At 45.3% G+C, this 26465-nt stretch overlaps 1 protein-coding gene and 1 long non-coding RNA gene across 11 annotated transcripts in view; one reads left to right on the top strand and one right to left on the bottom strand.

The window, feature by feature from the left end:
• The window catches only part of PRMT8 (protein arginine methyltransferase 8), a 116564-nt gene extending 93545 nt beyond the window's left edge, over positions 1-23019 (top strand). For all 10 annotated transcript variants that reach the window (XM_072799344.1, XM_072799343.1, XM_072799342.1 and 7 more), the window contains 4 exons: positions 6794-6909; positions 12700-12850; positions 21237-21358; positions 22129-23019. In XM_072799344.1, coding sequence (XP_072655445.1) covers positions 6794-6909; positions 12700-12850; positions 21237-21358; positions 22129-22212 — 473 coding nt within the window. In that variant the 3' untranslated portion in view covers positions 22213-23019. The remainder of the gene's footprint in view (positions 1-6793; positions 6910-12699; positions 12851-21236; positions 21359-22128) is intronic.
• On the bottom strand, positions 12440-21215 carry LOC140617641 (uncharacterized). The gene is made up of 3 exons (XR_012017823.1): positions 19939-21215; positions 19689-19725; positions 12440-15101 (listed from the first exon to the last, which is right to left on the bottom strand). It is a non-coding gene; the product is annotated as an uncharacterized lncRNA (long non-coding RNA).
• Positions 23020-26465: the final 3446 nt, after the last annotated feature.

The raw sequence follows: 26465 nt of genomic DNA, 5'->3' as shown, positions 1-26465 counted from the left end.
TACAGGCAAGCACATACACAATCCAACCCAAAGTATGATGCAGAAACTCCACATGATGCAAAGGGGTCAGCAGATTTGGGGTTCCTGCCCCTGCAGTAGTCAAACCTTCCTTGGCAAGATCACTGTGGAGGGATTCACAGACTGAGGATGATCAGTGACTTCTGCCCTGAGAGGCTGAGACTCAGTAGGTTGACAAATTGTTGCTCCATCAATTCACACAACTGCCATCTAATTATTGCTAGTGCAACCTCAGCTGGACTGCACTATGGAATGTATACATTTGTTTGTGTGTTCATTCCCTTCTGGAAATACAACATCAAAGCACAAAGTTCAGAGTCAGATTCAGAACACAGAAATGGGACAGTTATGCCACTAGTCAATCTGGTGTCATTTCTAAAATTCGTTAAGCAATGAGAGGGAGGGTGGCATCCATTAAATGATCATGTGCCAGCCCTGGGTTCAAACCCTACCTGGATGACTGGAAGCAAATTACCTAACCTCTTTGGCCTCAGAGACAGTATCATCAATCCCTGTGAGGATTAGGTGAGATGAGGTATATCAAAGGATGTGACGGCTCTTGGTGGTACATGGCACCAGACTGATCTATGCTCTGAACATGTGACTAAGCCCTTTCTGTTTGTAGTTCTGGCAAGTGAGCCTGACTGCCAAGCTTGTTGGCCTCCAGTGGCTCAGAATCTAGGACAGATGTGCTCTCACCATAGATTGCAGAAACAACTCAACAGTGAACATTGATCAAATGCATGTATAAATAGGACATATTTTTCCCTGGAGCTACATTATAATGCTGCTTTTGGAGTTCTTGCTGTGTAACTATACCAAATAGTGTTTTTGAGGAGAACCTTCAGGTGCGTTCTTCATTCTTATGCGTAAATATTTATTGAGCCCTGACCCTGGGCACAGCTCTTTAAGGAACTTCCTCATGGTTTAAAAGCAAACATACCTTACCCTCCTCCTTTTTCTGGACTGTGTTTGGGAACCTGTGGCATATACGTTGTAGTGAGCCAGCTGGAGCTGGAGAGGACTTGCACAGACCCTGGGAAGTGCTAGAGGGAAGATCCTAGAGGATCTCCAGGACTGGAGATCATGTGATTTAATCTCATGTTGCCCACTGCAATTTTCATAGCTTCTGGGAAAGAAAAACAAATTTAAATCAGCCTCCTTTTTTCCTGTGAAATGTTTACTCTGGAGTCGTCTCTCTCTCTCTCTCTCTCTCTCTCTCTCTCTCTCTCCAGTCTTCTATTCAAAAAAAACCCAGACCCAAAAAATAAAAATCAAACATACATGTAAAACTTATTTTAAAAACTGTGAAGTTTTCTATTGAAACATTTTTTAATGATCCGTTTTTGTTTTTAGTAAAGGAAGCAAGCCTTTTAAAATCTGTTTCAAATAAACAGAGATTTTGGTTACTCTGAGTTCTAAATCAAAAGTAAAGCATAAAGGTTGTTGGTTGCTAAGGGAACAATTGTAAGCAAATTTCAGTTGGTTCAAGAACTAGCCAAAAAAGAAAAATCTTAAAGTGGGGCAGAAAACTGAGAAAAGCCCAGACTCTTTCATGAAGTAAATTGTTATAAAACAGCCTCTTTCTGGCCTTCTCCTACCTTCTACCACCCATTCCTCCCTCCCCTCCCCTCCCTTCCATCCCTCTCCTTTTTTCTTTACGTTCTCAACCACATGCAACATGAAAACACAAGAATGAGTGAAACACAGAAGTTGCCCTCATTTTGCTCACCAACTAGGAGAGAACACAGAAAAAAGAGAGGCAAATGATTGGCATGTACTAGGCCCATTATATCTTGTTGAGTGAATGAATGAATGAATGAATGAATGAATAAACAAATGAAGGAGTAAAAATAAGCAGTAGAAGAACGCGCAAGGTGTAGTATTTTACCTCGAGAGAGGAACAATCATTTTCAAAAATTTCTACTATAGAAGAGATTTATAGAATCTTAAAACTAGAAGGAAATGTGGTAGATATTCTATTTGATTTCTTATCCAATACATGAATCTCCAACCTGCTAAGAGTCAGAGGTATGGGCACCAGCTTCCTGGCACAGGAGAAGATGAAAAGGAAGGCTTCCTATGGAGTCAGTGGTGCTTGCAGCCTGAGGGAGGGTGGAAACCCCTTGGAGGGCTCAGTTCCTCTCCATTCGGTTCTTTTCCACCTTCACACCAAACATCCAGAGTTCTATTCTCTGGCTCTCTCCTATCTTATTTTATTTTTTTCCATTTTATTTATTTATTTGAGAGAAAGCACACAAGACTGGGGAAGTGCGGAGAAGCAGAAAGAGAAGGAGAAGCAGACTCCCCACTGAGCAGGGATCCTGACATAGGGCTTAATCTCAGGACCCTGAGATCATGACCTGAGCAGATGCTTAACCAACTGAGCCACCCAGGGGGCCCTCTCCTATTTTATACAAAGAGTTGTCTCTGGGCCTGAGAGACTAAAATGTATGAAACTATTGTAAACACCTTCTCTTCTGTCTAGAGGAGAAATGGCAAGTAGCACCTAGTGGCACTTGTTCTATTTTTCCCTCTGAGCCCATTTTGAGGCAATTCCATATGCCCAGTGGAAAAACTGAAACTATGGCCAGGGTAGGGAAGGAGGATATAGCTCCAGCTCTCTCCAATGAAATATAAAGTTGGTTCTCTAGTAATTCATATATTTCTTTTCCTGCAACTGCTTTTAGGATTTTCTCTTTATTTTGATATTCATCAGGTTGATTCTCATGTGTTTACATGTGTTTTCCTTTGTATATATTCCCACTTGGGATTCTACAGTATTCTTGGATCTATGGATTAATGATTTCATTAATACAGGAAAATTTCCAGCCATTATCTCTACAAATATTTTTTCCTGACTGATTCTCTTTCTCTTCTTCTTTGGGGTCTCCGATTACACATACATTAGATACTGTTTGATATTATCCCATGGATCTCAAATGCTGTATTTTTCTCTCTTTGTATTTAAGTTTGCATAATTTTTATTGACCTATTTTGAAGTTTATTCATTATTTCTTCTGATGTATGCATTCTGTTAATAAGCACATTGAAAGAATTCTTAATCCCTGATATTGTGATTTTCATTTCTAGCATTTCCATTGGCTCATTTTTATAGTTTCCATTTCACCAGTGAAATTCTCCATCTGTTCATGCATGTTTTTCTGTTGGATTCTTTAACTTATTTATTACAGGTAATTTAAAGTCGCTGTTGGATAATTCCAACATCTGGGCTACCTCTAAGTCTGATTCTATTGACTATATTTTCTTCTGATGATGGGTCATATTTTTTTTCCTTTTTCATTAAACTTGTAATTTTTTCTTAATGCTGGGCAATGTCAATAAAAGAACAGTAGAGACAGATGCACTATATTTATGCCCAGAAAAGAGGATGCCTTTTCCTCTGCCAGGCTGTTAAAGTGGGGATTTGAGTTGATCTAGTCTGTCATAATGATAGGTTGGGGTTTGGCTGTTGCTTTAGTTACATTCATCATGCCAAAGTGCAGTCCTTTTTTTAGGATTTTCTTTTTTCGTTTTTTGGGGACAAGAGTTTGTTTTTTAGTCTGTAAACAAAAGTTCACAGGTCCTTCTGATGCTATTGTTTAAATTTAAATAAGAAAATTAATGACAATATTTCCTGGTAGCCAATGGCCCTCACCCACATACACTCAGTCAATAAACAAGACAGAGTTGCAATGAAACATTAATCTGTTTGATTAGTGTTGTCTCCCATCCCTGCTCCACTTATGTTAAAGGAGCTAGTGGGAAATAAATGGTTAGCAGAAAGAAGAGGAAACAAATTAATGTCCTGGGAGAATTTTCTCCTGAATAACTGAAGCCAGGGTAGTCTAGCTAGGGAGAAAAACATGAATTAACCTCTGAAAAGGTAACTAAAATACTGGACATTGCAAAGCAGTATAGACCATTAAATATTTGGGAATGAATTTCAATTACAATGCATTATCTGTGTGCTTGTATTGTGCTAAATGCTGGGTTATAGGTGCTGAGGATACAGAAGTAGTCCCATGGTTGAGAGGAGTTAGAAAAGGTTTCACAAAAGCATGAGATATTAAGCTCACCATTTCTTGATTGTAAGGGACTTCTTTTTTGAGAGAGAGAGAGAGAGAGAGAGAATGAGAAAGAGAACACGTGCACATGGTGGGGGGAGGGGCAGCGAGAGACAGAGAGAGAGAGAGAGAGAGAGAGAGAATCTCAAGCAGACTCCCCACTAAGTACAGAACTGGATCCCATGACCCTAAGATCATGACCAAAAGTCCAGTGCTTAACTGACGGAGCCACCCAGGTGTCCCTGTAAGGGGCTTTAAAGATCATCTAGCACAAAGCTTTTCACCCTCTGGTTGGAATTACCTATAAATATCTTTTTAAAGATTTATTTATTTGAGAGAGAGTGTGGATGCACATGCATGTGCAAGGGGGAGGGGCAGAGGGAGAGGGAGAGAGATAATCCCAAGTGGACTCTCCACTGAGTGCAGAGCCTGATGTGGGGCTGATCTCATGACCCTGAGGTCATGACCTGAGCGGAAATCAAGAGTCAGACTCTTAATCAACTGAGTCACCCAGGCGCCCCTACCTACAAAGATTTGTAAAATTCCAGCTTCCTGGATCCCAAATCTGTAGATTCTGATTCAGTAAGTCTGGTTCAGGCCCAAGAATTTATATTTTAAAAGTGTCCCAGTTGATTCTGGAGCACAGAACCACTGAACCAAACTCACTTTACAAGCAAGCCCAGAGAAGAGGATGGATCTATCACTGGTTGTACAGCTTAGACGGTGGCAAAGCCAAAGCTCAAACCACATAATGATAACAATCACTATGTATCAGCTGCTCTATGTGTCAAGCATCCCCTCCTGCACTTTACATTATATTATCACATTTAACCCTCAGGACAACACAATAGAGTAGCTGTGGTTATCATCATCTCTATTTTAAAGAAGAGACCAATTCTTTGAGAGCTGAATTTTTGCTAAGATTACACAACAAATAAATGACAGAGCCCAGAGTTGAAATCCAAAGCCGAGACCTTTAACCATCACACACATAGACTCCCTCGGGTATTTGCCTGACACTTGCCCTGAACCTCAACTGAAGACAGGGCTGAGAGAAGGAAGGAGCAGGAACATGGTAGCAGATGTCTTAAGGAAAGATTTTAAATGAAGGCAACATGTTTAGTGTATATATTTTATCTGGGGAGAGGACTGATAGCTATTTCCAGACTGTAGAAGGGGATCTCCTCTGAAGCACATCCCATTGCCAACCGAGCATCTTCATTCTCAATCATAGGTTTCAACTGGGAATTTGGCACCAACCTCATGTGATTTAATGGTATATGACTGGCATCTTATCCTCAAGCCAGAATTTCACGAGTGCTCACCCTCTGGGAAATAATTATTTTCTCTGCCTCTTCTCCCTGAGGAAGATCTTTGTGTGCCTTAGAAAGGAGTCAAAGAAGCACAGCTTTCACGGACTGTTCCCACCTCCCCCCTCACACACCCCCTCTCCTAAACATATAGAAACATAGTTCCCAAAGGTACCATTTGTTTGATGCACATTTTAAAAGGAAATTTAATCCCATAAGATTTTAGAGAAAAGCATCCCTCCTTGGATGCATTTCTAGACTCCTCTGAATAAGTAGACAAATGAGATTCAGCTGCTCGGTAACTAAAGCCTCTGCTTAGGCCACCTCTGCAGTACAGGGAGAGGAAAATGCATTCTCAGTTGTTCTCACAACTGAGTCTGTGTACCTGAAGGGTTAGGGGACAAGCTGGAGTGAGCCCTAGCTCCATCATCTCCTTGATATGTGATCTTGACCCAGATACTGTGTAAGGGCCAGATACCAACTTCTCCCAGCCTGTTTCCTTGGCTGTCAGTAGAAGTATCCCCTGGAGGTTGCTGCATAGATTAAATGAAGAGTCTGGCCTGAGCTTGGTGGTCAATCAACGGTAGCAATGAGTGCCACTATTTAAGGATGGTTTTGGGCCATCAGATGTGCATTCATTTACTCACCAACCCTGCACCCTACATCCTTCTCCCTCTCAAAGCATCTTATGAGCAGCCACCAGGGGCCAACGAACACCACTGAGATGGCTGGGTAACCTATATTTCTTATAGGATAGATTCTTAGTGAGTGCATCATGGCATATGAGAAAGGCAAAGGCTTTCACAGACACACCCTCCCCCCCTTGTTTTGCAGTTGAGAAAATGGAGGTTCAGAGCGTTTAGGGAATTAACACAAGGGCCTGGCCAGTAAGGATGGTACTGGGATTCAAATTAGTCTATTTCACTTTAAGAGCCCATGTTTCTCTCTGCTTTGCTAAAGGTTCAGTGGGTGGGGACAGGAGAAGGAGAGAGATAAGTCTTCTGAGTGCAGAATGGCTTGAGCAAAGGCATCAAGATACAAATGAGGATGGCAGATAGGGATTTGTAGGAGGCTCTCCTGGCTCAGAGAGAGGGGCAGGAAAGTAGACACAGGAAGAGTCAGGCAATTTGGATTCTAGTCTTGACCTTGTGGCATTCTACCTGTGTGACCTTAGAGAAGTTTCTCAGCCTCTCTGAACTTTTGTTTTCCTAACCATCAAAGAGATCTGTACATCCTGCAGAGGTTTCCACCCAGATGAGCAATTCTTCTATTCTGATTGCAGGAGAACATGGGTTGCCCTTCACCCTCTTGGGCATGCTGTGCTCTAGCACTTAGAAGGGCTGGGAAGACTTTCGGGGGTCCTGCTGCTGGCCCTCATGTCTCACTCTGTTTTCACAGGGTGGGAGAATGTCTATGGCTTTGATATGACCTGTATCCGGGATGTTGCCATGAAGGAGCCACTGGTGGACATCGTGGATCCAAAGCAAGTGGTGACCAATGCCTGTTTAATAAAGGTCTGCAGACTCATTCTGCTTGGGCCCAAGCATGCTGGCAACCCAGCTGTGCCACCCTGGAAAGCTGTGGGCCTGAAGTAAAGGCAATACTCAGCACCTGCACAGCCCTGGCCTGGTGAAGCAAGGCCACCTTGGCCAGAGCCTCTGGCACCCCAAAGTTACTGCCAGTCAGAAGAAGATGCTCACACTAAGCAGAGCCACAGAAAGAGCCACTGGACTCCATGGTGGCACAGCTGAAGGGAGGGAATCGTTTCACATCCCTTGGTGGTGCAAGGGGAAGAGTCTGTGGGAGGGGGGCATCAGAGGAAAGGCAGGAGGGTATGCTCAGGTTTGGGGAAGCTTCTCCATTCAGAGGTGGATGGCCCTCTTAGGGAAGCAATCCCGTACCTCAATCTGCTGTGTAACCGGCATTATACTCCCACTTCTGAGCACACATCTGACTCGGCCAGACAGAGCTACCCAACCCCGTTCTTGAGTGGTCTTGTTTGTACATGTTTTAACAGCTTTTCTGACAAGGCTTTCTTCAGTGCAAATTAAGAACAGCTGGTCAGCATCCTCAGCACACCAATGCTTAGTGCATTCTTATTAAATATTCAAACATATCAAATTTGATAGAGTGAAAACAAAAGCTTCCCTTGACCTCCCCTCCCTTTCAACCCTATGCTCTTCCTGGAGGTAATGCTGTTCACACATTGGATTGATCTTTCCAGCCCTTTCCTAAGAACTTGCATTTGTATATGCCAATACATTATGTTGAACCATATAAACTACTGATTTTTTTTTAAATCTAAGAAGACATCCTTTCATATGGTTAAAGCTAACTTTTTAATTTAAAAATCTGGTTTCATTCTGTAAGTATTCATTGGCCGACCCAGCCTTCATCTTGCTAAAACATACTTGCCCGCTCTGGTCCTGTACATGTCACTTCTTTTCAGAGAGTATTGGGCTGGAGACCTGCAACATTTTCAATGGATAAAGGGGAAGATTGTAGGGTCACAGGGATGAGGAGAGGTTTCTGAAGTTCTGATGTAAATCGCTGCTTTGCCCAGGTCACAACTGTCCTTTGTCCCTGGGCACAGTCTTCCTAAGAACCACAGCTCTTGATCCACAGTGTCACTGCAGTATTTAGAAGGGAACCCTGAGGCCAAAAAAACTAGGAGAGCCTCACACAGATGAATCTCATCAGATGCTGCCTCCCTCTTATACCATCCTGCCCAAGAGGTGTGGCTGGGAGTATAAGTCTTGAGCTCTGAGCTTGACAGGGTTCTCACTACGTCTTAACTCAGCCCATTCCAAGTCCAGGCAGGATTGGTTGCAAGCAAACTTGTCCTTTTCGGGTTTTTTTTCCTACGGGCCCCTCTGTCCCTGAAGTCTTTCCCTCTCCCTGTCCCAAACAAGAAGCAGGAAAGTACACCCCCAAACTGGTGCAACTGAATTTGCCCGAATGACATGTAGCAGCTATGTGTAACAATTAGGTACCTGCATGTCATGACGTCAGCTTGAAGATACAACTCCTTCAATGTGTTTTGACCCCAGGTGGCTTTCTACCTTTGGTGGGTAAGTGTGGCCACTGTGCTTCTGTAGGTCTACTGTAGGTCACATGATGGACTGGCCTGCTTCTCCTGCCCACCCCGTACCCCTACCACCAAGGCCACTCTGGCCTCCTGCCTTCTTCCCTCCATTCCCAGCAAGGGTCTTTACACCTGAGTGCAGCTAGGAGCAAAGCAACCAAACTCAGGGAAGGGGATGCAGAAGGGCATGCATTATACACACTCCCATAAACTCCTCGGGGCTTATGAGTATGTGTCAGGACCAGAGCTCTTTGCTATAGCCCTGTACCCTCCTTGTGCCCTCAACCTTTCTTGATGTCTTCCCTGACAAGGGTAAGGGCTGTCTGTGTGTGCCTCTGCAACTGGGAGAGCTCCTCCATTAGCTTGCTTGGGAATGTGCTAAGCAACATTTTGCCAAGCCTGTTGGGAAAACACTTGCCCTTCTTCACACACTTAATTGCTACTTTTATCGCTATTAATGTTGCAGAGTGTGACACTTTATTATAATTAAGACTTTGTTTTGACCAGACTTTTGCTCTGAGATGTGCATTCCTAACGTTATTTAGTGGTGGGGATAACAGCGGTCAGGGGCTCTTCTGAGCACTTGATGCCTCCAGAGCCCTCTGCTTCATGGGGGTTTCCTGAGGCTGAGTCAGGGGGACCCCCTGCAGTGTCAGAGATTCTGCTACAGCAGGAAATCAGAAACCTTCCAGCACAGGACTCTGGGCTCTAGAAAGCCAGAGTAATGGGTTTGGCTCTGTAGGCTTTGGGTCTGACGGGGGGTTGGACCTGAACCCAGAGGGCCCCTGTGTCTCCAAAGCTCAGCCACAGCTGGCCACTTTTGCAAGATGGCCTGGCCACGATCCCAAAAGACCAACTGCTTCCATTGTCACTATTTTATTTTATTTATTTTATTTTATCTTAGTGAGCTCCACGCCCAATGTGGGACTCAAACTCACAACCCAGAGATCAAGAGTCCCATGTTCCACCCCCTGAGCCAGCCAGGTGCCCCATCACTGTCACCATTTTAATGTATAGCTTCATTACTTCTGTCTTGAAGCCCCTTTTGTTCCTTCAGATACCCCATTAAGATGCAAATGTCTGTAGCACGGGAGTTGATAGCTGACAGTGGTTGATGCACATCTGAGAGAAGGACCCTATGGAGGTAGAGTTCCTGATCGACAGGGATGGTGTGGTGTGTGTGTGTGTGTGTGTGTATGCCCCCTGAAAGTCATGAAGAAATGAGGGGGGTGACCAGAGAAAGGAGCCAGGTCTAGCTGTGTCCCGGAGCCGACTTCCCAGGGCTCACTGTCTGTGCTCAGGCCGAGAGGACTGCTATCTTTAAGTAAGTGATACAGAGTCATGGAAGATTTTGGATTCAGAGGACAGTACAGTCTGAATGGATCTGAGGGATTAATGGGTTGGTTTGGAGAAGAGCCCTGGGGATGTGAGAAGGGAGGCCCATAAAGGAAGACTGAGGGCTGTCAGGTGCTGTGTTTCACAGCAAGGGTACACAGAACCATAACGGGCAACAGTCTGATGGTGGGGGCCAACCTGCTGAGGTGAGCCAAAAGTACAATGGAAAGACCAGGCTAGGCTGGAGGCAGAGGGACTGAGAGAAAAAGATAACACGTACCTCGAAAAGAGCCTGGAGCCTGGCCCTGGCAAAAAAGGAGGTGGTAGTCAGTGAGTGTATAGACACCGTGAGCCTGGTGGATTGTGCTAATGCCATTAACAAAGACACAGTTAACCACATCTTGCTCTGAGCTGTTGAGCTGGAAGGAACCATGGGCAACATGTGGCCGGTGGGATGATGAATGTCATGTAGGCTGACAGGTGCCAGGTTTAAAAAGGAGTCATGGCCCAAACTTAATAGGATGACATATAATGGAGGACCCTACACTCAATTCCCAAGACAAAAGGAAAAAAGAGCATGAACAGAATGCCGTGGAGGGAAGGGGCTTGGCCAACCAAGTACTGTCTGAGCCAGCAGTGTGTTCTTCAAGATTGGAGACTGCTAGAAGTATGTCCCAAACAAGGAGGGTGATGGAGTCAGAAATCATGACTTACGAGAAGTGAATGAAAAACCAGATGGAGTTTACATTAGAGAAGAAAAGGTTTAGGTGGCCCGTGTGAGCTGGAATGGGCATTTGGCTTATTCCATGGGTGGAAGTTTCAGAGACTGGTGTGTACTCTTCCTTACTCGTTTTGAAGAGGGACCTGTCCATTGGAGATGTCAGGAAATGGAATCAGCTTCCTGGCAGGTAGTGAATGCATCATCCATGAAGGTGTCCAAGCAAGCACCAGATGGCCACTTCCCAGGGATGCTACACTGATGGCTTTCTAATCCCATCAAATTCTGCACGCCCAACCCAGGGCTTCCCATTCCATTGATTCTTCTTCCCCATCCTTGGTTCCAGAAGCACAGCAAAAATGGCCTTTGAGGTGACATCACCAAGGGGCTCTCCGTTCCCCTCAATCTGCAATCCCACTCTCTTTCCAACTAATAGGTCAGAACTTCAACTTCCCCCAGAGGGTGTGATGGCTGCACACCACAGACCACAATAGGGCTCTGATCTGACCTGCTTCTTTGACCACACCTCTTCCTTTGTCCACCCCCGTGGAGGCAGGACTTCTCTTTCAAGGCCCTGAATATTTTGATTCTGCTTTCCTTTATTTATTCTAGATACATATAGAGATAAAGGTCATTTCTGCTACATCATTCTGTGTCTTCCCTGCTCTTGTTTCCCTATTCTCAGACCCCTCTTCTAATTATCCCAACATACTCCGTCATCTGGGCCTCAGGAGAGCCCCTTGGAACCAGTCTAGACACACAGATACCTATCTGGCTCTTACAGAGTCTTCACCCTGACAACGGGAAGCTTCCTTAGACCTCACTGAAAGCTGCCTGGATGCCTCTAAGGCTCTTGGAAGGTTTGCCCTGTCTCATCAGAGCCAGCAAACAGCAGGTCAGCATCCTTCACACAGAAAAGAACAGCACATTGCAAACTGTCTTTCATTATACTTACTCCCCACGCAACATTGATTTTCAGCCACTTCCCAACTGAAATTGTTAGAATTATTAGTTCTTTGTGTTCTCCATTTCCCGACCAGAACTGAAAAACTCCTACTTCTTCTTTCTTTCTTTCTTTCTTTCTTTCTTTCTTTCTTTCTTTCTTTCTTTCTTTCTTTCTTTCTTTCTTTCTTTCTTTCTTTCTTTCTTTCTTTCTTTCTTTCTTTCTTTCTTTCTTTCTTTCTTTCTTTCTTCTTCTTCTTTTTCTTTCTTTCTTTCTTTCTTTCTTTCTTTCTTTCTTTCTTTCTTTCTTTCTTTCTTTCTTTCTTTCTTTCTTTTTCTTTCTTTCTCTCCCTCCCTCCCTCCCTCCCTCTCTTTCTTTCTTTCTTTCTTTCTTTCTTTCTTTCTTTCTTTCTTTCTTTCTTTCTTTCTTTTTCTTTCTTTCTTTCTTTTTCTCCTTCCTTCCTTCTCTCTCTTCCTCCTTTTTCTTTCCTCCCTTTCTTCCTTCTCCTTCCTTCCCTCCCTCTCTCTCACTTTTTCTTTCTTCCATCCAGGCCTGGTGTAAATGGCCAGCAGAACTTCCCTCAGTCAAGTCTGTGACTATGGGTGGGCTCAGGTCCTCATTCTCAAGATAATACTTATGTCTCCTGTTGCTGGGAACTTGAATATCAAAAACCTGGGAAATGACTAATATGGTTCACACAAATCATGGGGGAGGCTTGATAAAGCACAGATTGCTGTTTTCATTCATAGGTCTGCGATGCCCTCCCCACCCCCACCCCACTAAATACGTGCACCCAGGTGATGCTAATGCCCATCATCCCAGACTGCACTTTGAGAACCAGGGAAGGGAGCAATGTTGAGGTGGACTGCTCTGAGGCTGCTCAGATAGGCTCAGAAATGCTCTGTCTCATCAATCTTCCTCTCCCCTCTCCTCCTTCTCCCCCATAACCCCTCATCCCCAGAAAACTGATCTTCTAAGTTCTGTCCCCCTCACATTCTGATTCAAATGTATTTGCACCATTGCCTGAGCATACCCCACCCTAGAAAGGATGGAGGAGATCACTGGGAGGGTGGTAGGTGGGCCTGGGGAGCCACCCCCAAAGTAATGACACTCCCAGAGAGTCTACTGTTGGTGGTCTTCCACGAGAAGGAAAGTGCTACTGACCAGGACTCAGAGCTGGTGGAGGCGCTAAGTGTCGGCATTCTCTTTCCTCTGGGCCACAGGAAGTGGACATTTACACAGTGAAGACGGAAGAGCTGTCATTCACATCTGCCTTCTGCCTGCAGATACAACGAAATGACTACATTCATGCCCTGGTCACCTATTTTAATATTGAATTTACCAAGTGCCACAAGAAAATGGGGTTTTCCACAGGTGAGCCTTTTGTGGGCACTCACTTCAACCCTCCCCACCCTCCATGCTGAGGCTTTTCGGAAGTGACTGGGGCTGGCCTCCACCTGGGGGAAGGAAGGGCCTGGGGCTAAGCCAGGGGCTCTTGCTTGGCATCCCATAAGCCTTCTCCAGCACTTCCCGCATGCATCTGGCTGCTGAAGGAGAAGGAAGCTGAAAGTGTATGTGGTGTGTGTGAAAAGGTAGATGAAGGTGTGTTTGAAAGTGTGTATGACCAAAGCTGAGAGTGTGTGTTGGGTAGGGAGGGGCAGGGGGGAAAGGCCCCATTTCAAAGGCACATTTGTTCATTTAATATTTACTGAGCATATTCTGTGTGAGGGGTAAGGATACAGAGTGGAGTAAGATTTCCCTATCTTCAGTGTCGTGCCCAGGTCTCTCAATACGCTACGGACTGTGTCTGTCTCGTTCCTTTCTTTGCTGTTTCCACCCTAATCCATCCTTCATTAAGTTCCTGACACAATTCCCCAAGAACACCTGTGCTCCCCCACCTCTCAGCCCTGCTTCAGATGTGTCTCTCTGCCTGCAATAGAGAACCCAAATGTCTTAGCCTGGTAAGACCCGGCCCCAGTCTGCTTCCATCACCTCATTCTCACTGCCCCTCCTTTGCTTGGCCTTCCTCTCCTGTTCCTTCACTGCACACACAGCCCAGTCGCACTGAGCACCTTGCAGTCCCCAAATTTAGCAAGGCTTCTTAAGTCCCTAGGCCATGGTCTCTGCACATGCCGACCCCTTGTTCATCCAGGTGAGCCACGGGGACAGGCAGATCTTTTGTCAGAGGCTTTTGTCATCGTCATCTCCTTTCTCCCTGGATGCATCTGCTAGGGCTGCCATAACAAAGCACTACAGGCTGGTGGTTTAAACTACAGAAATTTATCTCTCGCAGTTCTGGAAGATCGAAATGTCAGCAGGTTTGGTCTCTCCTGAGGCTCTCTTCTTGGCCTGCAGGTGGCCTCCTTCTCTGTGTCCTCACATGGCCTTTCCTCTCTGTGTGTGTGCACTCCTGATGTCTCTGTGTGTGTCCTAATCTCCTCTTTCTAAAAGGACACCAGCCACACTGGATTAGGGTCCACCCAGAGGCCTTATTTTAAAGCCCTCTTTAAAGGCCCTGTCTCCAAACATAGTCATATTCTGAGGGACAGGGCCTTAGGGCCTCAGCTCATGAATTGTGGAGGCCACCATCCAGCTCCAAGAACCTCCCCATCCCTGCCCCTCACCTGGCCAACTCCAGCACAGGCCTCATCTCTCACCTCAGCTATGACTCGAGGCCCTCCTTCACTCCTGGTCAAAGTTAGGCGTCCTTCATGGGGCTCCCTGCCCTCCCAGGCTTCCATCATTTAGTCAGTTAGATGGTGTAAAAAAGAGGAGGTAGTATAAAAAGTCAAGGAAGAAATCCTGCTCCCACTCATCCCAGCCCTGTGCCTCAGAGGCATCACATGTTAATAATTTCTTTTGTATCCTTCCAAATTATTTCAATGGTACACAAGCACATGCATAACTATATACACCTTTTATTTGGCTTTTTATTTGAAATACTTCTCATATGAAGTTGCAAAAATAATTCATAGAGTTCTGCAAACCCTTTACGTGGTTCCCCCATTGGTGGCATCTTATGTAAGTATAGTACCATATCCAAACTACACCTTTTTTTAAAAACACAGGTGGCTTGTACTAAACACACTGCCCTCTGCCACCTTGTCTTAACTTAAGAATGTACCTTGGAGATCCTTCCACAGACTCACAGACATAGCTAACATATTTTTTTTAACAACTACACAGGATTTCAGTGACAATGATCCTCTTTTACCTGTGTATTGAAGGGGCAAGAGACTTATCGAACCCCTCCCAGAAGGGCTTTTCCCAGAACTGGTGTCTCCTGACCACCAATACCACAATATTCTGGTCTCTATCATCCAGACCAGTGCTGGTACCCCCTGTCTTGGGAAAAAACAGAGACCTCCAATCTGTGTTATTTCCAACTACTACCCTCCTTAGAGGGGCAACAGGTGAGATTATCTCCCGGGTAGTCAGGTATAGTCAGGAGGGGGAAGGGAGGTCTTACTTGAACCTTGAAGGGTGGGTAAGACTCAGCCTCAGCAGTGGCAGCAAGTGGGAGGGCTGAGGACCATGGCTGTAACTGGAAGCCAGGGATGAAGCCATAGCAACTGGCCCTGCCTCTACTATCTTCAGGACGATGACTCCTCTGGGGCCTGCCCTGCTGTAGGTGAGAGAAAGTGTAGTGAGGGCACTCTGGAAAAAGTTCTGTGTCTATAAAGCCTAGGATCCAGCCCATAGCTCTCAGCCCATTACTCTCAGCTCTCCCTTCCCTGAGTTTATTTCCATTTCTTGAAGTCAAGCAGACAGCCTGGACCCCTGTCCAGAGACGGCTCTCTGGCTCTGTGGTGTCAGGAACAACATTCCTGATGCCTCCACATGAAGAAGGCTTGGTTAATCTCAAGTTCAGAATCAAAGAAGGTGGTCCTGGGCTGTCTCGGGGATGGTGAGGATTTGCCCTCAGCATTAAAGTCTCCAACCTATAGGTGCAATTTCTTCCTGCTCTGTGGTCGCAGCCACACTGTGGTTCCTCACAAGTCCCTATGAGAGAAATGACAAGGTCTGCATTTCATAGGCTCAAAGACCATGGGTCTAGATCAAGGTCTGAGCTCACCGATCTGTCTCTTTGCAGCTATGGTGTTTTGTTGCCTCCTCTTTGCCCAGAACCCCAGAAATAGGGGTCTGAAAAGTCACCCAAAGGTCCTGCAGTCTTCCACTTCCCATGCTTTCGTGCAGAGGTTCTCAAAGTGTGGTCCATGGCTGGCAGCATCAGCATCACTTGGGAACTTGTTAGCAATGAAAATTCTCAGGACTTACCCCAGACCTTCTGAACCAGAAACTCTGGGGTGAGGCCCAGAAACCTGTGTCTTACCAAGTCCTGTAGGTGACTGTGATGCACAAATGCCCAAGAACCACTGCCCTGGCACAACGGCCTGAACAAGGTGATTGTGAATTTGGCCCCTATTGATGCCTTTCTGGGAAGGGAATTCCATCTCTTTGCTATCATATGCCCTCTTTTCTCATCAAGGCCAATGCCTTCTGGCTGGTGTAGGTCCCTCTTGCTGTAGCATCTCCATAGAGATCAGGGGAAATAACTTGTTTAGCCGCTTCCTCAGCCACCTGGGGGAATATCCACAGGAGGTTTTGCTTCCAGCATGTGGCAAACATCTTTACCAGGTAGTGTGGGTTTGGTAGTGGCCTTTTCAGACCCTCTGTACTCTGACTACATAGAAAAGAGCATTTGCTTTTGGTTTTTAAGGCCCTCAGATGCATCGAATTAGATTAATCCTAATTCCTGGTTCATGATATCATTGAGTCAGGCACAGCTCACTTTTTGCTTATTTATTTATTCATATAATGAACATCTATGAACTCACCACTAAGTCAGTAACTAGAATGTAAATAAAGTATTATTAACTAGCATGCAATAGTAACTAGAAAGAAATGTATTACTGTTATTAGAATGTAAATATATTTGTTAATATCAAGAAATAAACTATTACTAATTAGAATATAAATATTAACTGGAAGTACATTATTAATTAATATAATGGTACCATTTATAATTAACAAGTAAATTAATTCACAGTCACATAATTAATCCCTGTGAGCTCACCACCTAACTAAATGGATGCTCCATCCCATCTCATCATCCCCCCATGTTGCCTCTAGATGAACATTATGCTGAATAATTTTATGTTCTTTATCCCCTTGCTATTTAAAAAAAAGTTTTATCACATCTATATGTATGTCAGAACACTGTATTGTTTGGTCTCAGCTGTTTTTGAACTTCATGCAGAGTGTAGTCTGCTGTATGTACCCACTTCCCATCGACCGCCTGCCAAGCTTTCTTTCTCAGCCCAGCCACAGCTGGCTCTGGGGGGCCCACTCAAAAGCACATCATGTTGTGTGCAGCTTGAAAACAATCCCTGTTAATGGCTCTGACGTCTCCTCTCTGCAGCTCCAGGCAGAAGCTGCTGCAAATGGGCACAGGAGCCCAGGGGTCCAGGCTGTGCCAGCCAGTGGGCATAGCCTCCCCAGTCCTTGGACACATCCTCAGTGGGTAGGGGCAGGAAGTGGAAACTGGGTCCCTTGGGGCAGCCAGAGTGGGTGGAGGAGCAGTAGCTTGAGTAGAAGCAGACCTGGGTTAGAGTTGTAGTTTTTCTAGGAGTCAGCCAGTAGGGTGGCCAGACATAGGAGATGGGCCTTAAGTAAGTTACTTTCCGGGCCTTGGGCTCATTATGTGTGAAATGATGCAGTGGGACCTACATCCTAGCAGCCCCTACCTGCTTTGCCATCCGATGACAGTGAATAATTATCTCAGGTCAAAGAAACTTCTTGGCATGTAGTCTTTCATTCTCCAAGAAGCTTCTGACCCCTTGGGGAATATTGGAAATTTATAGCTAGGAAAAGGACTAAATTTCAGAAAAAGCTACCATCCACTTGGCCACTGAGAAGTGAAACAGGAAGCAGGATTCCATTTTCTGAAAGTGGATTTCCCTTTCAGAAAGCACCAGGAAAAAGTCTTGTGAGAGGTCTTTGCCATTTGTTCCTACTGTCCCCTGAGCTCTGCATCCCTGTCCTTGGTCATGAGAACAACCCAGCTACCTGAGTGTCTTCTCACTTAGGCTGCAGGATGTGAGGGGGAGGCAAGGCTGTATTGGTTGCTGTTTTCCAAATTCAGGACCATATGTGGCACATGACAGACATCCTGAATTGATGTCTGCTGAATGAAGGAATGCATGCAGGGGGGCAATACTTGTCCCACTCACTTCAAAATATAGAACAAAAGCTGTCCATAATATAGAGCCCAGAGAGACTGTGAAGGGGAGGGAGAAAAGGAGACCCTGGCATGGGGGGTCAAGATATTAAGAGTATAAAGATATTTTTGTAATAGGGAAAGCCAAAAGTCAGTTACCTGATCTTGAGTGTTATGGTTGGGGCAGGACAGAGAGAGGGAAAGACTCATTCACTGAGGAGAACTCTAGATGTCAAGCATAAGGCTCACCTTTATGCCTAGCACCTTTCTAGATGTTTCCCCAGCATATTCTAGATCACTACAGTGAGGCAGCCCATCTTTGCAGGTTAGAGCCATAGATTATGGATAAATAAAATGATATATATATGTATATATATATATATATATATCACTTCCCATGATAATTATATGGGAGATATATTATAATGGCTTATTATATTATATAATGGCTTATTATAATGGCCTAGCAATACCCTAACATGGGCCTAATGTGTCATAGGTAGAGTGACCATATAATTGATCTTTCAGTTAAGGACACTTTTGATAGTGAAAAGGAGAGTTGTTCATAGTTAAACCAGGAAGACAAGTAAAATGGAGCTGTCCTGGGCACAGCAGATTTGGTCACCCTTAGTATGCCCTTTCCCCCTGGTCATCCCTTCTAATCCTCAAAGTACCTGGGGAGGTAAATATCACACCCCACATTCTGCAGATGTAGAAAATGAGCCCCAGGGTTGTAGGGAAAACACATGGCAATATGGAAGCAGGAAACTGGACCTGTTGTTGCCTAATTAAATGTCCTTTCCACTCTTGCCCACCCAGAGATGTTATTAGATGTAAACGAGTGGGTTTGCACAGTGATTTCAGCCATGCTGTGTGTCTACAGGACCTGGGGGGAGTGGGATTTTTATGTCTTGACAAGTCTGCCCCCTTTCACATCCCCCACAATGACTGAATTCAAGTCTCCTGGAGTAGAGTCAAGACATCTGAATTTTAATCAGTTTTTCCTGGACACCTCAATGGAGAATTAGTATTGTAAAAGTTGGTTTAGACAATTTGTCCACGGCTAATGGACCCATCACAGAAATGAACCTTTTGGGGAGGTTCTCAAACTTTTGATGTTGATGGCAAAGGAAAAAAAGTCAATTTCCTCAAACCCAAGGCTGGCATATTTTTTGGACCACTCAGACACACCTAGGCTTGATGCCTGCCAAACCTGAGCCGGTGAAATCTCTGGGACTTTCCTAAGGCATCTGGTTAGGTGACAGAAGGAAGCTGCTTGAATCTCCTTGCCTGAAGATCTTTAAGAACAGGAAAGACACCTGTCTGAGTGGCGTAGGAAGAAGTAGAGGGAAGAGTGCTGTCAGTCATACACTGCCATTCTCTGCACACACCAGAGACCATCTTTTGACAATTTATTTAGGTGTAGTTGGCAGGGAAGGTGCTGGGACATATGGACTTTCTAGACAGCGGTATGCCTTAGAGGCCATGAAGGCGGGATATGTTTAGGGATCTAGGATCTGAGAGGCATAGACTGCACATTCATGATCCTCCTTTGAGCTTTTCCAAATGCTCAGACTGCTTTTTCCTGGCCATGACCTTGAGTTTGCATTGATTTCCCAAACGCACACATTGAAGGCTATGCAAGTCCTTAACCAAACCACTAACATTTGATCAAGCTAGTTCATTGCAAATGGTGAGGACAGACTCTTCACTACCATTTAAATAGATCTTGGGGTTTGTAAGATCTTAGAGATGACCTGGTCTGACTCAGCACATGATGAATTCCCAGTCAGTGGTTGTTATAGGAACACCTGGAGGCTGGACTTCTAGTAGCTCAGACAAATGTGGAACAGCCCTAATTTTTCCTGATGAATTAAAAATCTACCTTCTAGTAATTCCCAGTGACTCTTTGTTCTACCTCTAATGCCTTATGTAAGGCCACATGTAAGTCTTTACATGTGACAGATTTTGAAGTATTTGAAAGGCACTTACTATATTCTCCCAAGTCTTCTCATTTTTAGCTCTGGTCCTAAGCAAAGAGAAAATAAGTATTAATGAGTCCTGCATCCAGGTGGAGGAAGGTAAGATCCTAAAGGGCCAAGAGGAACTTACTATAATGGGTTCTTCTACTAGCTATAGTTTTCAAAGTCTCCAATGTAATTGAACATATCTGGGTACCTTGAAGCATAACAAAGTGTCTGCTATTTGGGTTTTTGCCATTGTTCATTTATTCAGTACTTACAGATCTAGCAAGTGTGGTGGTAGACACTGAGGATATCACAGTAAACAAGCTTGGCATGGTGCCTGTCCTCATGGAAATTTCAGTCTCGTGGAGAAAACAAACAGCTGAAAAAAGACAAAGGCATTTATGCTACAGTGTGATAGGCACTATGGTAGCATAAGCTCAGGGTGGATCTTCAGGCAAAACTTCCCAGAGAAAGTGACTCTGAAGGATGAGGAAGAGAAAGCCTGCTGAACAGGGAGGGAAGAATATGCCAAAGACCATTGGTGCTGAGGAAGATGGCCCATAAGTAGGACCCATCATTTGACTGTAGAACATGTAGTGTGCCAAGAGTGTCTGGATGGAATTTAATGGCAAATATGAAGGGGGTGTGCCAGCATCCATGCAGCTTTGGATCATACAGAAAGAGTGAGCTGTGGACCAGTAGTGGGGTTCTTGGATGAGAGCTATCCCTTATTTTCTTTTTTAAAGATTTTTTTATTTATTTGAGAGAGAGAGCGAGAGAGAGAGAGAGAGAGCATGCACATGTGAATGAGTGGGGCAGGGGAAGGGGCAGACGGAGAAGGAAGGAGAGAATCTCAAGCAGACTCCTCGCTGAGCATGGAGCCTGATGTGAGGCTCCATCTCATGACCCTGAGATCATGACCTGAGCTGAAATCAAGAGCCAGAGACTCAACTGACTGAGCCACACAGGCACCCTCATTTCTTTTTGATCCAGTTTGGAGGACCCCACAGTAGCCTTGGGCCAAGTATACTAGGTTTGGTTCTAGGGCTGAGAAGTGGCTGGGAAAGCTATGTGTAGGCTGTGGGTATCAGTGGGACACCGGTTTAGCTATGGAATTTGCATACATGATGTCATTTAAAGGGAGACAGGATGACCCTACTCTACAAATCTCCCCTTTAAACTGTCTGAACATCTTCACTCTGTTGAACTAATTTAAAAAACAGTAGCATTTTGAGTTTCATTTGTGTTAATGAGTTTAGTTGGTGAGAGGGTATTCACCCCACCCCCTTGGTGAACTTGTATTATGAGCAACTTTATCTTCTGATTCCCTACTAAAATCAGCAGCCTTGAGGAGATGGGAATTTGATGGAAGGAGGAGCACTGGGGCTGAGTGAGGATTCCTAGGGCATGGAGGCAGACCACAGGGGCTAGGCGTTGACCCTGCAAGAGTGCTGGGAGTTGGTTCAGTGAGTCCAAGAAGAAGCCCAGCAACTTCCAGGCAGGGTCTCAGTCTCAGTTCTTCTGGAGATATCTTCTCTGACCCTTCCTTCCCACCTCCCTGTTCTCCCCTCAGCCCCTGATGCCCCCTACACCCACTGGAAGCAGACTGTCTTCTACTTGGAAGATTACCTCACTGTCCGGAGAGGGGAGGAAATCTATGGGACCATATCCATGAAGCCAAATGCCAAAAATGTTGTGAGTACTGAGGCAGTCTCTGCCTGGGCTGGGGTCAGAGAGAGAAAGGGACCCATGGAACTGACTCCTGGGAGCTCCCAGGACCCCCTCACCCAAGTGCCCAGGTGCCTTGTGTACAACCAGACAAGGTCCCAGGGGAGGAGCAGTAGAAAACCAGGTTTAAATCTGACTGGCTGTTGTTGAAGGCCTCTAGCCGTGGCACCTTAAAACTCAAGGGTGATAGATTTTTCCATAGACCCCACTCTGGACTCTCAGCCTTGAGGACAGCTTCCAATTCTTCATCCAAGGGGCTTTGAACACAGAGGCTGTTGTCATGGGTTTCAGCTCATTTAGAACAGCCCAGCCAGGAAATAGCAGCTTCTGGTGGCCTGGAAGATATTCAGTTCACATTTCTTCAGTGGGGCCTGGGGGGTTGGGGATTGTGTGATTCTTTTTGAGTAACCGCGGGTGCAAACATGTGTGTTGAAAGAGTCTAGAGAATGCTTTGAGGGTTGTGCCACAGAAGACTCAACACCCTACTCTGTTTTCTCTCAGGATAAAATCAGAGGGAACATTTCTATATTATAACAGGAAGGGTTTAGGTTAGAAATCAAAGAACTTCCTGTGAGGATAATGAGACACCAGAATAGATTCCTGAGGGCTGTTCGTGGGAACCCCTTGGCTAGAAAACCTTAGAAACACGGTAGTTACCCATCCCTCTGCCTGCAGGAGTGGGTGGTGCCTGCGTTGCTACCACACTAATGCCGGGACCCTTTGCTCCTTCTTTGCAGCGAGACCTCGATTTCACGGTAGATTTGGATTTTAAGGGACAGCTGTGTGAAACATCTGTATCTAATGACTACAAAATGCGTTAGCACATGTGGGAAGCTGCAGAGAGCGAGCAAGAAGAGAAACTCTTACCTCGATCTGCGGCTCTGTCACAAGGAATACCGTTTGCAGGACTACACACTCGAAAACCAGAGTTTTAAATTCTGCCTTGAAGATTGGTGAACTCACCAGGGCTCCCGTGAGCCCTGCCACTGGACAGAGAGCCTCCAGCTCCTCAGCTCTGCTCTGGGAGCCCTTCACAGAGGCTTTGTTGTCGCCGACAAAGAGCAACCTCCAGTGCTGTGGCTGGGACCCCGAGGATGGAAAAGTACACATGTATACCCATTGTCCTCCTTAACTGTGAACCTCCGGAACTTCCAAGTTTTGCATGCTGCAGGCATCTAGGACAGATTGCTTCACTAGAACCTGGAGACATAGTGTCTTTGATAGCATAAGCCAGATTACCTATCTGTGAGGTGGTGTGTGCGTGTGTGTGGGTGTGTGCGTGTGTGTGCGTGTGTGTACGTGCACAGCATATATATTAGTTTCTTTACCCACAATACCTGTATATGGGTATATTTCTGTATTCATTCAGGGTGTGTGTGTGTGTGCGCGCGAGTGCGTGCGTGCGTGTGCGTAGAATATCTATTACTCTCAGAGGAGATTCTGTTGCTTTCAAATAGGAATTTGTTTTGTGATTAGTTCTCCCCCTTCCCCATCCCCTACAGATGTTAAGCAACTATGAAATGTTCTCTGTACTAGCTCTGGTCTCCTTTTGACTAGACTGTGGCTCTGAACCCTGAGCATAGTACCACGCACTCTGTTGGCACTCAATAAATGCACATGAGAGCGAAGCGATGGCCTGGCTGTGTTGCTAGTGCTCCGGGGTGGGAGGCATCGGAGGACAACAGAGGCCACACGGCAATTGAAGATCAAAGGAGCAACAGATGCTGCTCCCAGCTCCCAGAAGGCAGCTCATGGTAGAAGCAGCCATGAAGTCAGGACTGGTCCAACGGCACATTCCCTGCAAACTCTTGGGGTGGGAAAAGGGACTTACCGGTAAGGTGGGGAGATGTGAGCTAACCAAGGGTGCTTTGTGTGTGTGTGTGTATTTTTTTATTGGAGTTTGATTTGCCAACATATGGTATAACACCCAGTGCTCATCCCGTAGGTGGCCCCCTCAGTGCCCGTCACCCAGTCACCCCATCCCCCCACCCACCTCCCCTTCCAATACCCCTTGTTCATTTCCCAGAGTTAGGAGTCTCTCGTGTTTTGTCACCCTCTCTGATTTTTCCCACTCATTTTCTCTCCTTTCCCCTATAATCCCTTTCACTATTTTTTATATTCCCCATATGAGTGAGACCATATGATGATTGTCCTTCTCCGATTGACTTACTTCCTCAGCATAATACCCTCCAGTTCCAATCACATCGAAACAAATGGTGGGTATTCGTTGTTTCTAATGGCTGAGGAATATTCCATTGTATACATAGACCACATCTTTATCCATTCATCTGTCGATGGACACCGAGGCTCCTTCCACAGTGTGGCTATTGTGGACATTGCTGCTAGAAACATTGGGGTGCAGGTGTCTCGGCTTTTCACTGCATCTGTATCTTTGGGGTAAATCCCCAGCAGTGCATATAGGGCAGCTCTATTTTTAACTCTTTGAGGAACCCCCACACAGTTTTCCAGAGTGGCTGTACCAGCTCACATTCCCACCAACAGTGCAGGAGGGTTGCCCCTTCTCCAACATTTGTTGTTTTCTGTCTTGTTAATTTTCCCCATTCTCACTGGTGTGAGGTGGTATCTCATCGTGGTATTGATTTGTATTTCCCTGATGGCAAGTGATGCGGAGCATTTTCTCATGTGCTAGTTGGCCATGTGTATGTCTTCTTCTTCTTCTTTTTTTAAAGATTTTTTTAAATTTATTCATGAGAGACACACACAGAGAGAGAGGCAGAGACACAGGCAGAGGGAGAAGTAGGCTCCATGCAGGGAGCCCGACGTCAGACCCAATCCCGGGACTCCAGGATCATGCCCTGGGCAGAAGGTAAGCACTAAACCACTGAGCCATCCAGGGATCTCCCATGAGTATGTCTTCTTTGGTGAAATGTCATGGTTCTTGTTTTTTCTCTCGTTGATATGATTTATCACATTGATTGTTTTAGGAGTGTTGAACCAACCTTGCATCCTGGGGATAAATCCCACTTGGTCATGGTGAATAATCTTAATGTATTGTTGGATCTATTGGCTAGTATCTTGTTGAGAATTTTTGCTTCTGTGTTCATCAGGGATATTGGTCTATAATTCTCCTTTTTGGTGGGATCTTTGTCTGGTTTTGGAATTAAGGTGTTGCTGGCCTCACAAAATGAGTTTGGAAGTATTCCATCGTTTTCTATCCTTTGGAACAGCTTTAATAGAATAGGTATTATTTCTTCCTTAAAAGTTTGATAGAATTCCCCTGGGAAGCCATCTGGCCCTGGACTTTGTGTCTTGGGAAGGTTTTGATGACTGCTTCAATTTCCTTCCTGGTTATTGGCCTGTTCAGGTTTTCTATTTCTTCCTGTTCCAGCTTTGGTAATTTGTGGTTTTCCAGAAATGCATCCATTTCTTCGAGATTGCCGAATTTATTGGCGTATAGCTGCTCATATTATGTTCTTAAAATCGTTTGTATTTCCTTGGTATTGGTTGTGATCTCTCCTCTTTCATTCATGATTTTATTAATTTGAGTCTTTTTTCTTTTTAATAAGGCTGGCTAATGGTTTATCTATCTTATTAATTCTTTCAAAGAACGAACTCCTGGTTTTGTTGATCTGTTCCACAGTTCTTCTGGTCTCTATTTCATTGAGTTCTGCTCAGATCTTTATTATCTCTCTTCTTCTGCTTGATGTAGGTTTTATTTGCTGTTCTTTCTCCAGTTCCTTTAGGTGTGAGGTTAGCTTGTGTATTTGAGTTTTTCCCAATTTTTGAGGGATGCTTGTATGGCGATGTATTTCCCTCTTAGGACTGCTTTTGCTGTATCCCAAAGATTTTGAACAGTTGTATCTTCATTTTCATTAGTTTCCATTAGTTTCTCTTTAATTCTTCTCTTATTTCCTGGTTGACTGATTCATCTTTTAGTAGGATGTTCTTTAACCTCCACGTGTTTTTCTTCCAAATTTCTTCTTGTGATTGAGTTCTAGTTTCAAAGCATTGTGGTCTGAAAATATGCAGGGCATAATCCCAATCTCTTGGTGTCAGCTAAAACCTGATTTGTGACTTAGTATGTGGTCTATTCTGGAAAAAGTTCCATGTGCACCAAGAGTGCTTTAGAAGAGAAGGCTACATGTAGCCTGGAGGGAGATCACGCTTAGGAACAGGAGATTCTCTGGGATATGCATCCTGCTGGGAGGGCCTGGAGAAAGCAGACAATGGAGGTCTTGGGTCCCTCCCTGGGAAGAGACTGGGGCAGGGTCCGAGTGGAAGGCCAGTGGAGGGATTGTCCTTGTCCAGGGTGCTGAGAGTTTGCAGCACCGCATGGTCTTGTCCCTGCTCCCTCACCCCTGACCAGTGGCTGGCCTGGTCTGTCACCCTCTGTGCTAACAGGAGCTCATCCACCTTGAATGGAGCCTTCTTACTGAGCCCAGGGAGACACTGGGTCCTAGGACAGTTCTCCAGGTTCCTCCTGCAGCTCTTTCTCCCAGCATGTTTGGTAAATCTCCAATGCTCTCACTTTCTTCAGCCCTGCCACCTCTCAGGTTCTAGATTCTGGCTCCATTGTGGAGAGGGCAGAACCAGATGAGGGATTTAAGTGGCTGGGAATGATAACCTAGGGGAAAGACAGGTCTTACCTGTGGGCAGGGACCCAGACTTAGCTGCCTTGAAGATTCAATTGCCAAGGAGCCTGAGGGTCTGCCTTTTTGCCATATGGGAAGGAACAGGACCAGGCTCCTGGGTCATGGAGGTGTAAGCTTACCTCTGCTTTCCATGCCCCGTGGACCTTGGGCAAGTCACATCACTTTCTTTATCACCACTGAGGAAAGGGAGATGGATTAGGTGAATGTTTTCCACACCGTGTCCTGGGGAGCCCTAGGGCTTGGGGGGAAGTGCCAGGGTCAAGTTGGGCAGAACTCTGGGTTTCCGTCTCTCCAGAATAAAACAAACAAGGAAATCCAATTCTTCCCTTGTCTGTTTTAATTTTCTTCGGGAAAAGGACTCTATTACTAAAGATAAAAATGAGGGATGCCTGGGTGGCTCAGTGGTTGAGCATCTAGCTTCAGCTCAGGTCATGATCCCAGAGTCCTGGGATCAAGTCCCA

The sequence above is a fragment of the Canis lupus genome, chromosome 25, assembly GCF_048164855.1.
Source record: "Canis lupus baileyi chromosome 25, mCanLup2.hap1, whole genome shotgun sequence".
In the NCBI taxonomy this organism is placed as follows: domain Eukaryota; kingdom Metazoa; phylum Chordata; class Mammalia; order Carnivora; family Canidae; genus Canis; species Canis lupus.
Note: the sequence above shows the minus strand (reverse complement) of the source record. Positions and strands in the feature narration are given on the sequence as shown.